The sequence below is a fragment of the Dermacentor andersoni genome, chromosome 10 (genome assembly GCF_023375885.2).
Source record: "Dermacentor andersoni chromosome 10, qqDerAnde1_hic_scaffold, whole genome shotgun sequence".
Lineage (NCBI taxonomy): Eukaryota > Metazoa > Arthropoda > Arachnida > Ixodida > Ixodidae > Dermacentor > Dermacentor andersoni.
In genome coordinates, this window is record NC_092823.1 from 23,923,520 (window position 1) to 23,936,737 (window position 13,218).

At 43.4% G+C, this 13,218-nt stretch overlaps 2 protein-coding genes across 17 annotated transcripts in view; one reads left to right on the forward strand and one right to left on the reverse strand.

Annotated features, from left to right (window-relative positions):
- The window catches only part of LOC126518991 (uncharacterized), a 101,485-nt gene that overhangs the window by 39,925 nt on the left and 48,342 nt on the right, over nucleotides 1-13,218 (forward strand). The window lies entirely within an intron of this gene.
- Nucleotides 1-13,218, reverse strand: part of LOC126518989 (uncharacterized) — a 46,444-nt gene that overhangs the window by 23,812 nt on the left and 9,414 nt on the right. For 2 of the 11 annotated variants that reach the window (XM_072285105.1, XM_072285106.1), the window contains exons 2-5: nucleotides 11,968-12,044; nucleotides 10,654-10,705; nucleotides 9,648-9,709; nucleotides 5,380-5,446 (exon numbers count right to left, since the gene is read on the reverse strand). In XM_072285105.1, coding sequence (XP_072141206.1) covers nucleotides 5,410-5,446; nucleotides 9,648-9,709; nucleotides 10,654-10,705; nucleotides 11,968-12,044 — 228 coding nt within the window. In that variant the 3' untranslated portion in view covers nucleotides 5,380-5,409. Of the gene's footprint in view, nucleotides 1-5,341; nucleotides 5,447-9,647; nucleotides 9,773-10,653; nucleotides 11,086-11,967; nucleotides 12,045-13,218 lie in introns of those variants that run through there. The other 9 variants (XR_007596504.2, XR_007596505.3, XR_011890746.1 and 6 more) reach the window with 8 other exon arrangements.

Genomic DNA, 13,218 nt, shown 5'->3' on the forward strand with positions numbered 1-13,218 from the left:
CAAATCAACTGTAGAATACTGAAATATGTTACCGAAATCGTTATTCACTGTTGTTTTAAAAAGTGCATATAAGTGTTAAATTAGAACCTGTGAAACCATTTCAAAATGTTTAGACAACCAGTAAGTGTTACTCAAGATTTTATCTTAAGTATATAAGTGATGTTCAAGATCAACCCCTCAGTGGTGGTCAAGACAGTTTAGGGTTTCAAGCACAAAGTTGACATTCTGGAGCAGTTTAGGAGCAGAAATTTTTTTTCTACTTCATGTTCCAAAAGTCTTCTTGGAACACTTGGAGTAGTACAGAAGTAATCTAGCCATTTGGTGGAGCTTATTATTACTGTGCAGTCAGTAAGCGCTGCTCAAGAGTGAAGCAAGACACAAAGCCAACAGCAACCAATTAAGCTTGCCTTCCCAAGGACGGTATACCACGCACATCATGTTGCAAACATTTTTGTTTGGGTAGGCAAGGAACTTAATTTGTACCCGCCCTAGTTGCTTAGTGGCTGTGGTGTTGGGCTGCTAAGCACGAGGTCGCAGGATCGAATCTCGGCCAGAGCTGCCGCATTTCAATGGGGGCAAAAGGCGAAAACACCTGTGCACTTAAATTTACTGTAGGTGCACGTTAAAAAACCCCAGTTGGTAGAAATTTCCGGAGTCCCACACTACGGCATGCCTCATAATCAGAAAGTGGTTTTGGCACGTAAGACCCCATAATTTAATTTTTCTTAATTTTGTAGACCAACCACAACACTTATCAGGCTTCTTGGCGCTTGTGCTGTAACAGAAGAGAGTATGTATGTGTGTAAATAAAAACATGTAAATCATGCCATCTTACAATGGCCCCTTTTCACTGCTGGTATGCTCCACCACGATACATTGCATAAGCCTCTTCCCGTAGCAAGCTATATTGCAGCAAAGTTGACGCTTGAAAACCGGCATTATACAACACTTTCTACAATGGTTGTGCCTTCCGCACTTTGAAGGCAAAGCATTTCAGCATCCGAAATTTCAGCTGTGCTTATAATTGCCTCTGTGAGGTACGTGGCAGTGTTGCAAGGATACCCGAATTCTCATGCATGTCCGAAAAATAGTTTGTTGGGTGTATTTCTGCTTGGTAATGAAGAATGCTACGACAGTGCACATTAGTGACACAACAGTGGCCAAATGCTCAGATTCCTTTTAAGTTGAGTGCTGTGTGCTTTTATGACTTTGGTGAAGTTAGCATCTGAATTTGCCATACACACACCTGCAATTATCTATTTATTAAACTCACGCACACATAATATAACTATAATGAGAAATGCATAGTGTTTTAGCTGTTCCCTGCAGAATGTTTTCTGACAACTGCTTTGATGATGGATGGATGAATAAATTTCTTGACGTCCGTCGGTACGTGCGATTAGCGCGCAGTGGGCCACTCCCACGTCGAGACAGAGAGGCCATGCCCCTCCACCGCGTCGCGGGCCCGATGGACAGCCCAGAGCTGTGCTTCAAGGTCCGAGCTGTGTAGAGCTCGGTCCCACTCTTCCTTGGTGGTCCTGGCACCAGGGGGCAAGCCCAGAGCATGTGATCAAGGCTAGCTATATCCTTACAGTAGTGACACGCATTGTGAGGGTGCACGTCCGGAAAGATTTTGTGCAGGAAGGCCGGGCATGCGTAGGTGCCTGTCTGAAGCCACCTGTACGTGACTTCTTGTGCTTTATTGGGTGCTTTGTGCGGTAGCAGCATGGTTCTCTTGACTAACCTGTAATGCTGGGTGAGATCGTTGTGACGAGGAGATCGCACTCGCTTGCCCATCCTGCCGAGAGAGAGTCCGGGCTCACACGGTGAGTTAGATCTTGTGCAGTCTCGTGTGCTGTCTCGTTGAGGTCACTTTTTAAGAACAATATTTGATCACGAATATACTCTTAATGCTTCACACACAAAACAATTTGTTACCTTGTTGTGTCCATGAAAGGGTTGTATTAAGAATAATTTTTTGGCAGCCTTGTTGACAGTTTGACAGCATCAATCAGTGAATCCTTAACAGGCACTCTGCAACACTTTTTCAAGAAGGAAAGCCAACCTACTGAGTCTCCAACACATGCGATTTTACATTTTGTCACAACCTTAATGTAGCTGGCACATCTGGGTTCAAGCTTATATAGTGCTAACTTAGGCAAGTTGGCACATGTTGCAGCACTTCATTTGTCTCCTATGTGTTGTAATGCTATGTTATTTATTCAAGCTCATACTTCTGAGCAGCAAGCAAAATGCAGTTGACTTCATTCCGTTAATTCGACTCTGACGGGACTGACGAAACAGATTGAATTATCTGGTGGGTCAAATTTAAGAAGATGCAGAAATGCCAACACACATGACTGATTTATTTGCCATGGTTTACGTACAGATTCTAACATGCCCCAGAGTGAAACACACGCCCGCTGTCTCTGTGTCCGAAGTGTAAACTAGCATAGAAAGGACAAAAGCCCCTAAAATGAAAGAGAAATCAAATGCGCACACAATTTTTATTAAAAAAAGAAATGGACAGGGGTCCAATGTGTTGCACATTGCAACCAATTTTCAAAAGTGAGCTTCGCCGCAATACCCATCGGTTATGCGGTAAAGCATAAAAAAATCGCCAAGGAAGTTTTGTTAAGATGGCACATTAGAAATGGGTGAATACCACAATCAGACGTTTTGATCTGTGATTATTGCTTGGAGCTCCTCCTGGGCAGGCAGAAAATAGGCATTTCCTGCAGGAGATAAAGTCTGTTTCACACATCTACTGTCCTCTAAGGTATGTCACCAAAGGGGTCGCTTATTGGGTTCACTGTAGGGGTCAGCATGCATGCTGACTGCTCAAGTTGGAATTGTTGGGTGAAGGCCTATTTTAGTATCAAAATAACCGAAGTTTGGACCTATAGAAATACACGTGTGTCGGCTGGGACTTTCAGACGGGATCAAATTTATAGGAGTCTACTGTTCTGCAGCCACTGAGCACTGCAGCATGCCAATATACTGCTATGTGTAGTAGGAGATACATTCTTGCTGCAAACTCCACTGCCATATGGTACAGTCGACTTCTGTTAATTCGACTCCGAGTAATTCAATCCTGGCCAAAGGTCTTGGCCGGCAGTCATACATTTCTACGGTCCCGAATCTCTTATTTTGATTGTAAAATTGGCCTTCACAGGATAACTTGAACTTGGAACAGTGACTCGCTGTTGACCCCTATGGTGGCCCCAATAGCGACTCCTTTAGTGGCAGCACGTCTAGCTCGACGATGCTTAGGAAACAATGTATGCATTCAACACGTGTGATCGCGTGTCGACAACTCCCATTTATGCTTGCCATAGGAAACTTTTGAAGCAAGAACCATATATCACAAAGTTTAATTACGGTATTTACCCGATTCTGATGTGTGCCTCATAAGTTAGCACTAGTAGAATGCAATAGTTGTACACTTTTCTTTTCAGTGACTATGGTGTTGGGCTGATGAGCACGAGGATGGGGATCGAATCCCGGCCACGGCGGCCGCATTTCGATGGGGGCGAAATGCGAAAACACCCGTGTACTTAGATTTAGGTGCACGTTAAAGAACCCTAGGTGGTCGAAATTTCCAGAGTCCTCCACTACGGCGTGCCTCATAATCAGAAAGTGGTTTTGGCAAGTAAAACCCCATAATTTAATTTTTTTCTTTCAATGACAGTGGTAAGCTCCCAGCCATGATTTGGTAATGCCTGACATATGCATTCCACCCCATTTTTATTCTTAGGTAAATTGCCTTTTCATGATCAGGGTCCCTTACGAGCAACTGACTTACTCCTGTACAGACTCTAGAGGCTGACTGGCGATGTGAATTCTTCAACATTGTCTTCTGCATATTAATCTTCAAACCCACTCTAACACTTTTTTGGTTAAGGTCCTCAATCACTAGTAATTTGTCCCCACTGTTGCCGAGATATTCACCATTGATCCGCACTCCGAATGTGCTGCAACTGCAGATTTGATATGGCATTAATCAAAGCCAACACCGCCGTGTTATCTCACCACCTTGAACTGACACTCACACGCAGATCCACTGGCCACTGTAATCACCATGGCGGGAACGCTAGGCCTAGGTATGCTATTACGGTTCTTGACATTCGGTGCTGTCTTTTTCATTGAAAGAATTCACCGCTGTCAGCAAAGGTACCCACTCTGCCTCTGCAATCCTCGTAAAGCACGGGGCGCGTTGCCTATTGCTAGTCCTCGAAAGGCAGCTTTGCCTCAGCACAGTGATGCTACGCGGTGAAGTGTATGGGACGCAGCACATATATTGTTAGACTCACGTGCACTTGCCGTCTCCTGTCAGACTGCAAGCACCTATATGCCTAATAAGTGTACTGGCAGACCTTCAGAGCTTTTACGGACGTGCCTGTAGCGATTTGGGCCCTTAAGGGCAGTAAAAGACATGCATTCATTTTTTTTTTCGGACATTGTAGCGGCCCTTAGGGAGTCTGAAAAATCGGACTGTACAACTGACCAAAAGGATGCTTCATCCATGGGGCGAACACGCAGCGTAACAAGGACAAGAATAGGAAGGACCATTGCATCGAGGAATGATCTGGAAAGGAACTGTGCCGCCGCCTCTTTGAAGGAGCTTGCGCTCAAAAAGCAAAGTGTTGGCTGACGCTAAGATGCAGGTTACCCACATCCAAACCAAAATAAATCTCTTAAAGCAATGAAATGCAACACTGAGGCATTATGGGCAGGCTGAGAGTATGTCAAGACAGTTGAGGTTGACTTTCCAGTTGCTTGGAGAATCTCATATGTGACAAAGTTCGGGCATGATACCAATGAGCTTGCTATCAGTTGATACAAATAGCTATTTGCTTTTGTATGCATCTCTTTTTATTCGCATTTTAAAATGTTTGACTCTACTTGCCGTGAGCTAGACCACTTTTTTTACAGTGAAGCTGTCTATGGTGAGGATCTGGCAGATCGCATTGGTGGGCCGATCCCGAAGAAAGTGCAATACCAGGCCAACCCGAGGCAGAAGTGAAGCAAGCATTAAGCACTCCCCATAAGTGGGCTGATCCCGAAGGTCGTGAAATGCCAGTCAAACCTGCGGCGGAGATGAAGCAGGCTTTAAGCACTCCCCCACACATGGGCCAATCCCATAGGTAGTGCAATACCAGGCCGACCCGCGGTAGAGGTGCAGTTCACCATTGGGGCCCACGTACGCAGCTTTGCTGGTGATCCTTCACAGAGTAAAAGGGCACCGAGTTTCTTTCGAAGATATTTTAGTAGCTGTGCATTTTACAAACCCCTCTTTTCAGTTTTCTATCTTGAATAAAATAAACACTACTCCTTACTGTTCAAACTGGATTGTTTTTATTTTTTTAACATGCTTACCAGAGAGTGACAGCATCAGGTGACATGGTGTCAGCCCATCTTGACATAAAACAAAGTTCTGTGAAACCTGAAAAAATCAGGGAATTTGAAAATGTCAACTTGGTAGACACATTGTTCTTCTAAGCATGCAGTATGGCACATAAGGCTGGAGGTTAACGAAGAATCTCGAGAACATGTTCAGGGCCGTACAAAGAGCAATGCAATGATAAATGACAATGAGACAGGAAGAGAGCAGTGTGGATAGTCGATATTCTAGTAGACATTAAGAGGAAAAAATGAAGCTGGGCAGGCCATGTAATGCATAGGGTAGATAACCAGTGGACCATTAGAGTTGCAGAATGGGTGCCAAGGGAAGGGAAGTTCTGTCAAGGATGACAGAAAACTAGGTGAGATGAAATTTGAAAGCACAAGTTCGCATCAGCTAGTGCAAGACAATGATAATTGGAGATTGCAGGGAGGCACCTTCATTCTGCATTGAACTTTAAAATAGGATGATGATGAATGCGTGCAACTCTTTAAAAAGAAATTTGGGCCGGAAATAGCTTGCACAGTTCACCAAGACACGAAACCAAATTCGTATGCTTTGCCACTAACACAGATGTATTCCAGCGAAGCTAACTTATGAAAAGCGGCCACCATTGTGCAATCATCTATTTCGTTGTTGGAACAGCTTGCGAAACATAGCATGATATGTTGGAAGGAGCTCTGTAACTTTTTTTCTTTATAGCCGGCTATAATATGCACATGCTGAATTTTTTATAATTAATGCTATGTGATGTGCAAATTAAGCAGTAATTTTATGCAGTATTAAAACGTACCTTAGTGTAATAGTACAATGAGAGACGTAATCAAGAATTTGTATGTATGCACATCTGAGTTCGCATGCAATGCGTGCTGTCATCCTTGAGTGCGCACAGACGTGAAACTGGTGCACTGGTCTTAGTGCAGCTTGGTAGCTCATAGTTTGTGAGGGGATTCGTAATGGCAGTGCTCCACCACGCCACAATGCAGCAGTCAACGCTGAAGAGAGGAAATGCTAATCTTGCCAACGCTACACATGCTCAACAGGCCAATGAGAGTGCTGACAGGTGAGCTTGAAGCTCGCCAGATCCATCTCACAATTTGTGTGTCGTACATGACAGCATAATCAACATTTAATCATCGATTTATTTCAACTACCATGTACGTCGACCTTGCTTCTTTAGTGTTGATACTTCGTTGGCCCCCCTCCCCTTTTCTCTTCAAAGATACTTCTGACAGTGAAAAATAACACTGAATGTCCACATGAACAGGAACTGGCATAAGATGCAACCATTTGTGACCTTTTTAACAGAAGCTTGTATTGCCTCACTGGTGTCGGTGTTACCACGCGAAAAAACCCAAGCTGCGCAAAAATATAAATTGCTTATCAGGCTGCGGATTCGAACCACCGACCTCTGGGTTGCGAGATCACCATGCTAACCGATTCAGCCACTGTCAGTTCATCAAACGCTGCCTTTAAGGTGGGTAAGTAGAAGCAGCGCAAGGCATGAGCCAATCACGGGCGTCCCCTTCCTCCAGAGGAGGGAAAGGGTGTGTTCGCTCGCCTGACACCCGCAGTTTCCCACACCAGTTCAGGCCCAGCAGTCAGATGGGGAGGCTGCGTTTGGTCTGTTCTGCTGAAGAGCAGGCTGTGTTGAAGGAATGGCAGTGGGAGCAGGCCACGTGTTGTGCCTTTGGCCAAAGAACAGGCAGTGTTTGATTGATGCCACCGGGAACTTGAGAAAGGGGTCGACGTTGACGTGCCGCCCTCGCCGTGAGGCGTTACAAAGAGCCGCAGATCCCAAGTTTCGCTTGCACCCCACTTCGCAGCAGTGGAAGGGCAGTAACTTTTTGGCCTCCATCCTTGTGTCATAGTCCAAGCATGCTCTTGCTAAATAGAATCATTCTTGGCAACTAAAGCTTAGTGTTTAGGTGCAATTAAAGCTCGTCATTGGAACAGTCTCCAGTACTTCAGGATTTCACAATAAGTAGAATACCATTTTGTTGGCAAGTACCACGGCAGAGATAGTGACCTATAGGTAGATACTGAAAGAGCCAGTATAGTAAGAATTTCATTTAAAGTTGGAGGAATGGTACAACTCTTGGCATTCTGGGGAGTTAAAAAGAGTGGAATTAAGAGATCTCAACTTTGTCAAGCAGGAATGAAATGGAGGGCCTGCTCCATTCTGCAACTTTACTGTGGACCAGTGTATGCCAACATGGCAAGTAAGAAAAAAAATTGGGTATTTCACGGTGCGATCCATAGACTTTTGTTCCCAGTGGTATCTTTTGATGACATGCCCAGGCTTTTTTTTTTTCTCGTCACTTGTTACACTTTAATGCAATAAAATCTACTTAAACCTCTTGTGGTTGCAAGATCCGCAGGCGAGCTCGTTCCCTCAATCGGCTGCCATCACCCAGTCTCTACTCGTCACATAACTATATCTTGTGAACATTATATACATTTTTTTTTTGCCTCTTAGAATTTCGGGTGATATCCTGAGTGATGAAAACAAGCACTACATAAAATCAGCAACATCTATCACTACGACAGATTCATAACAATAGTGCAGCCACTACATTGTTTTAGCTTTCCATACTAAATAAACTCACTGTGTCTGCGTTCAGTGTGGGCAGAGGTAAGCTTGCACACGTAAGTTTTTAGTAACATTCATAACAAAGCAAACAAGCTTTCAGGACTATAAACCTTTGAGTCACATCAGCTATGTGGGAGAAAAATATACATTCAAAAAAAGGCACACTGTTATGTGCCACTAATCCTTTCTTAAAAGAAAGCTGCAAGAATTTTAGGCGGTTTTGATAGAATTATAGCATGGCACAAAACTGATGGTGCTGTGCATTTGGTCACCGCAAGCAGCTGTACATTGTTAACCTCTCTGGTCAATCATGTCTGCTGCAGAAGCATCCCTAGGATGTCTCCAAATTTCAAGATACTTGATTTAGTGCAGTATCACTCTTTGTTGGCCTTTTTATCAGACTGACGCAGAAGTGGGAGCACTGTACACTGTTCACATTTTCTTTGTGCGCAAAAGATAAATATGCGTTGCATTCACCACTAAGAGAATGTATTTAATGCTGTTCTTAAGTTCACAGCCTTACAGCACATGACACAGATATTCATGACAAATCTGTGCATGTCATACAGACAGCTGAAATGTCAAATGAAACGCCACTTTCCTCCCTCTCGAGAAAGCGCCACACCCAGCCAGAGTCAAGGCAACACAAACAAACACTGCGACGCAAAACACAGTCGTGTCGCTCGCCATGACGCATTACTTCGGTAAATCGCCCAATTCAGAATGCACAATGCCACTGTGGAAAATGTGCCACGCAACAAAAATGGATAAGAAAAAAAAAAAAGCGGGTGGTGCTAGTCACGTGAACCCGATGTGGTTCTTCGGCTCAAGTATGTGACAAGGCGAGGAAGGAACGTCGCTTGCGGATGCTACTCAAGGCAGAGGGAGAGTGTGTCTCTGTTGGCAGTCACGCTCACCTCATGGTGGTGTGGTAAGAGGGCATTCAATTTCTTCTGTCTCCTCTAATAATAAACCAGTTTAAAAGATTATTTCGGTAAAGCAATGCCAGAAGTCTGAAGTCATTACTCCAAACATTCATCATGGATATGAAGTCCAATGCATGTGGAACTGTCGAAAGTGGTTCACTCATATTCTTCTCATCTACTTTCAAGAAATTTCACACTAAATTGATCTAGACCTCTGCATTGTCGCAAACAGCAGGAAGCAACCTTGAAGCCTGTTTTGAATTCCTCATTAATGCATGAAAATCCAGGATGCAGCAGCCAAGTAACAGTCTACTACACATAACTCCATCTTCACCTCTGTGTTCAGGCAATGAAATACAGTTTTTACCATAGCGAACATGAGATGTTCACTTGTTGGAGATGCAGCTCTTAGCCTGTCTACGTATGACTGTGACATTTAAAGAAGATGCCAGTTATTTAAAACTATGTTATTAAAAAAACGTCTTTCATGTTCGTAACATGCCTGGAGGCAATAATAACCAGCTTGAAAAGTAATTATGTCCCATCGCTGTATTCGGGTCTCAAGAAGCTTTAAATTGCAGTGTAAACTAAAACTTGCTAGGGGGCCTGATGTAAGGCCCTCAAAAAACAGGCCAAACGGGGCTAAATGTTTCTTCAATAGGATAGAAAGTGCGTTGGAAAGTTAACGCCAAATATAAATGAAAATATATTAATTCAGACTTACCACCAGACTTTCACAATTCGAGTCTTGTTCTCCAAGGTGCATTGCCATTCCGACTTGTCCAGCTAGTGAGAAATGCAGTTCGTATTGCCTCCGCCAATGTGTTGCACATGCACAAGTGATGAACTCTACAAAATGAGAGCAGCATTGAAGATAAACTGAGCAGCTGAAAGTGCACGCACTGTTGCTTCTACGCACAATATGGAAACTAAACAGCAGAGGTAAATTTCGTTAATAGAATTGCGTAATACTTCATTCCCGTTCATATTGAAACATAAGTCGACTCTGAATATAAGACAACCCCCTACTTAAAGACATCACATTACAGTCCCCTTTATAATTGAAAACTACATGTTCTATAAAAAAATTGGGCACTGAAAGCACCATGCCCCGCTTTGCTTCAGTTGTTTCGCTTAAATCTTTTGTGTACCCAGTAGAAGTTCTAGATTCTAAGCTTTTGTTTTAAATGTAACAAACCTCGTCAAATTTGGTGCAGTGGTTGCCGAGAAAAACGAATACTGCGTTTACATGTATTTAGATTGGAACACCCGAGCTAAAGCTTTCTCTTAAACGCGCCCGCCACGCGGAGGCTGGAGGCACCGCCAAATTATACTAAACAAAGAAACGTTGCGTACACTTAGTACACGTACAAATTTCCTCTTTATAGCGACAATGTAGGGGACTGCGGCTTGCACTGGCAGCCGGCTTTACCTATGCGCCGCCAGTCTGGTTCCTCAGACGTGTAACGATTGCGACAGTGTACGCGGCGGAAAAAGCACCTGGGACTCCAGCAAGACCAGACAAAACCTTGCCTCTGTGCATTATCTAACTCCTTCTCATTACCGTTAAACAAAACTCGAGAACGCAGTCAAGAATTTCGTATTGAGCTGAGAGTACGCTGCACAAGGTCTACTGAAAGACGGAACTTTTAACGACAGCTTGTAGGCTAACTTCAAGATGTATCGATAAGTAACTGTTCAATAAATGTAGAATAAATACGTCCACTTGCCTGTCTGTTCACGCCAATACCGCAAGCTCTTTTCAGAAGCACGAGACGGCCGCTGAAAAGCGTCGAGACATTTCATTCGGCGAAATTAACCGCTTGCATTTCCAATGCAACGAAAAATCAAGTGAACGATTAGAGTGTATTAACGATTTCGACGATGCAGTCGGCCATTTTGGGAAGCTTTAGGCATGGATCGGCTTGGCTATAGATGCGCACAATCTTTGGAAGCGACTTTTTTTTTGTCGCCAGACGAAAATCACTGTGTTAAACTTTTTTTTTTTTTTACAGAGAAGATATGTTTATACCAAGGGTATGGTGGCTAGCATACACTCTTAAGCATAATTACACCCTTTTGCCACACAACGATAATCGTCATCTGCTTGTCCGCATTTCCTTTCGTTAACGCGGCGAGCCCGGTACTTTCCAGTAACGAACGGCATGCGCGTTATCATTCCCGACAGGAAAGTAACAGACAATGCTATCATGCTGATAACGCGTGTGCCGTTCGTTACTGTAAACGCCGCCAGAAGTGGGGAGCAATTCCGTGTGTCTTGAATGACGCTTGTACAGTTATCAGTCAAACCGCCTAATGTTGCCACTTCTCTGTTGTGCTTATGTGGGCTTTTTTCTAACCTTCACGGTGGGTGCAGCATGTCTAGAGCCGCAGCGTCCTGCGCTCTATGCGGTTGCACGGGACTGGCGGCCACGCATCGTTACACAACCTCCCAAATAACAATAAGAGTCAGTTTTGGCACTTGGTAGAGCAGTAAACGAGGGATCCAAAAGAAATGTGGTTGTTCCGCAAATATATATTTCTCTATAATTCTTCTAGAGGTAATTCAAAAAACGAAACTATAGTCGGATGCAACTTAAGTATGCAGCGAAGCCCCGCCCACGGTCTTATAACCGCCAGCCACTGTTCCTCTGCGAGGCTGCAAATAATTCATACTTCAAACTTTTCCTGTTAGGCAAATAAGGCGGTAATCACAAAAATAATATTATTAGCGCATAATTTTATACATTTTCCCTCGCCTATTAAAGTATAATAGGCGAGTATAAGTACAAATCTATCGTCCTCTACTGCGTCACAAACTACGTGCCCACTAAAACCAAGCGGCCGCCAAAAAATAATCCCTGGATAACCCAAGAAGTAATTCAGGCAAAGCGCCGTCTGAAAAGACTGCGTAGAACAATAAAAATTAAAGGAGGAGACGAATCCAGGGTGACGAAACTTCCTAATGCCATCGCGGAATTCAAGCTTGCAGCCAAATGAGCAAAAAAATATTATTTTAATGTAAAGTTACCGAGCTTTCTTACTAATAATCCCGGAAGGTTCTGGAGGCACTTTCGCACCAATGATGGAGAAGCGTCCCACTTAAGCCCAGAGGAAGAAACTGCGAAAGCCAACGCATATAACATTTTTTTTCAATCAGTATTTACTACAGACAATAACATTATTCCCCCCATTCTAACGAGACAGGGCGTAAGCATTGGCGAATTACACATTACGGACGCTGGCATACTTAATCTTCTGCTTAATCTTGACCCTAAAAAAGGCAGCGGTCCTGACAACATACCTAACGACTTTCTGAAAAGGTATGCGGAATGGTGCAGTAGATACCTCGGCATAATTTTTCGTAAATCACTCACGACTTCACAGCTACCGAACGACTGGAAAATTGCAAAGATAATACCTATCCATAAATCAGGCGACACAACAGAAATTTCAAATTTTAGACCCATTTCATTAACTAGTACATCCTGTAAGCTTCTAGAGCACATAATCTTAAAGCACATAACGTTTTTTCTAGAGAGCATTGGCTTCTTGTCTCCCTACCAACATGGTTTTCGCAGTGGTTTATCAACAATAACCCAACTAACAGAACGAATCCACGATCTTGCATATACTATCAATCACCGCGGCCAGACTGACATGATTTTACTTGATCCATCTAAGGCATTTGATTGTGTATGCCATAACAAATTAATCGCTAAAGTTGAAAGTGTTGTTGGGAAAGGGCTCCTTTCAGCCTGGATAAGAATTTCTAGCCAATCGTTCACAATTTGTAACCTACGAAAAAATGCCACCTAACACTGTCACCGTTACTTCCAAAGTTCCCCAAGGCTCAGTTCTTGGGCCTTACTCTTCTTAATAATCTATATTAATGACATTACAGCTAACATTGGTTGTAATATAAAACTGTTCGCTGACGACTGCGTTATCTATAGTGAAATCACTAATTATAACGATAACATCGCACTTAATACATCCCTCAACACTCTAGCTATTTGGTGCTCTAATTGGCAGATGTCAATTAACGTAAAAAAGTCTGTGGTCATGACCGTAACAAGGAAAACAAGACCATCTAACTTTACATGTGAGATTAACGGCATACCACTAACTAAAGTTGAACAACATAAATACCTGGGAGTTACATTAACCTCAGACCTCAGGTGGGATAAACACATTTCGAATATCACGGCAGGAGCATTACGCAAACTATTCTTCCTCAAAAGAAGCCTTGAGCTCTCTACAACATCAACGAAGCTACTGGCCTACACAATGTT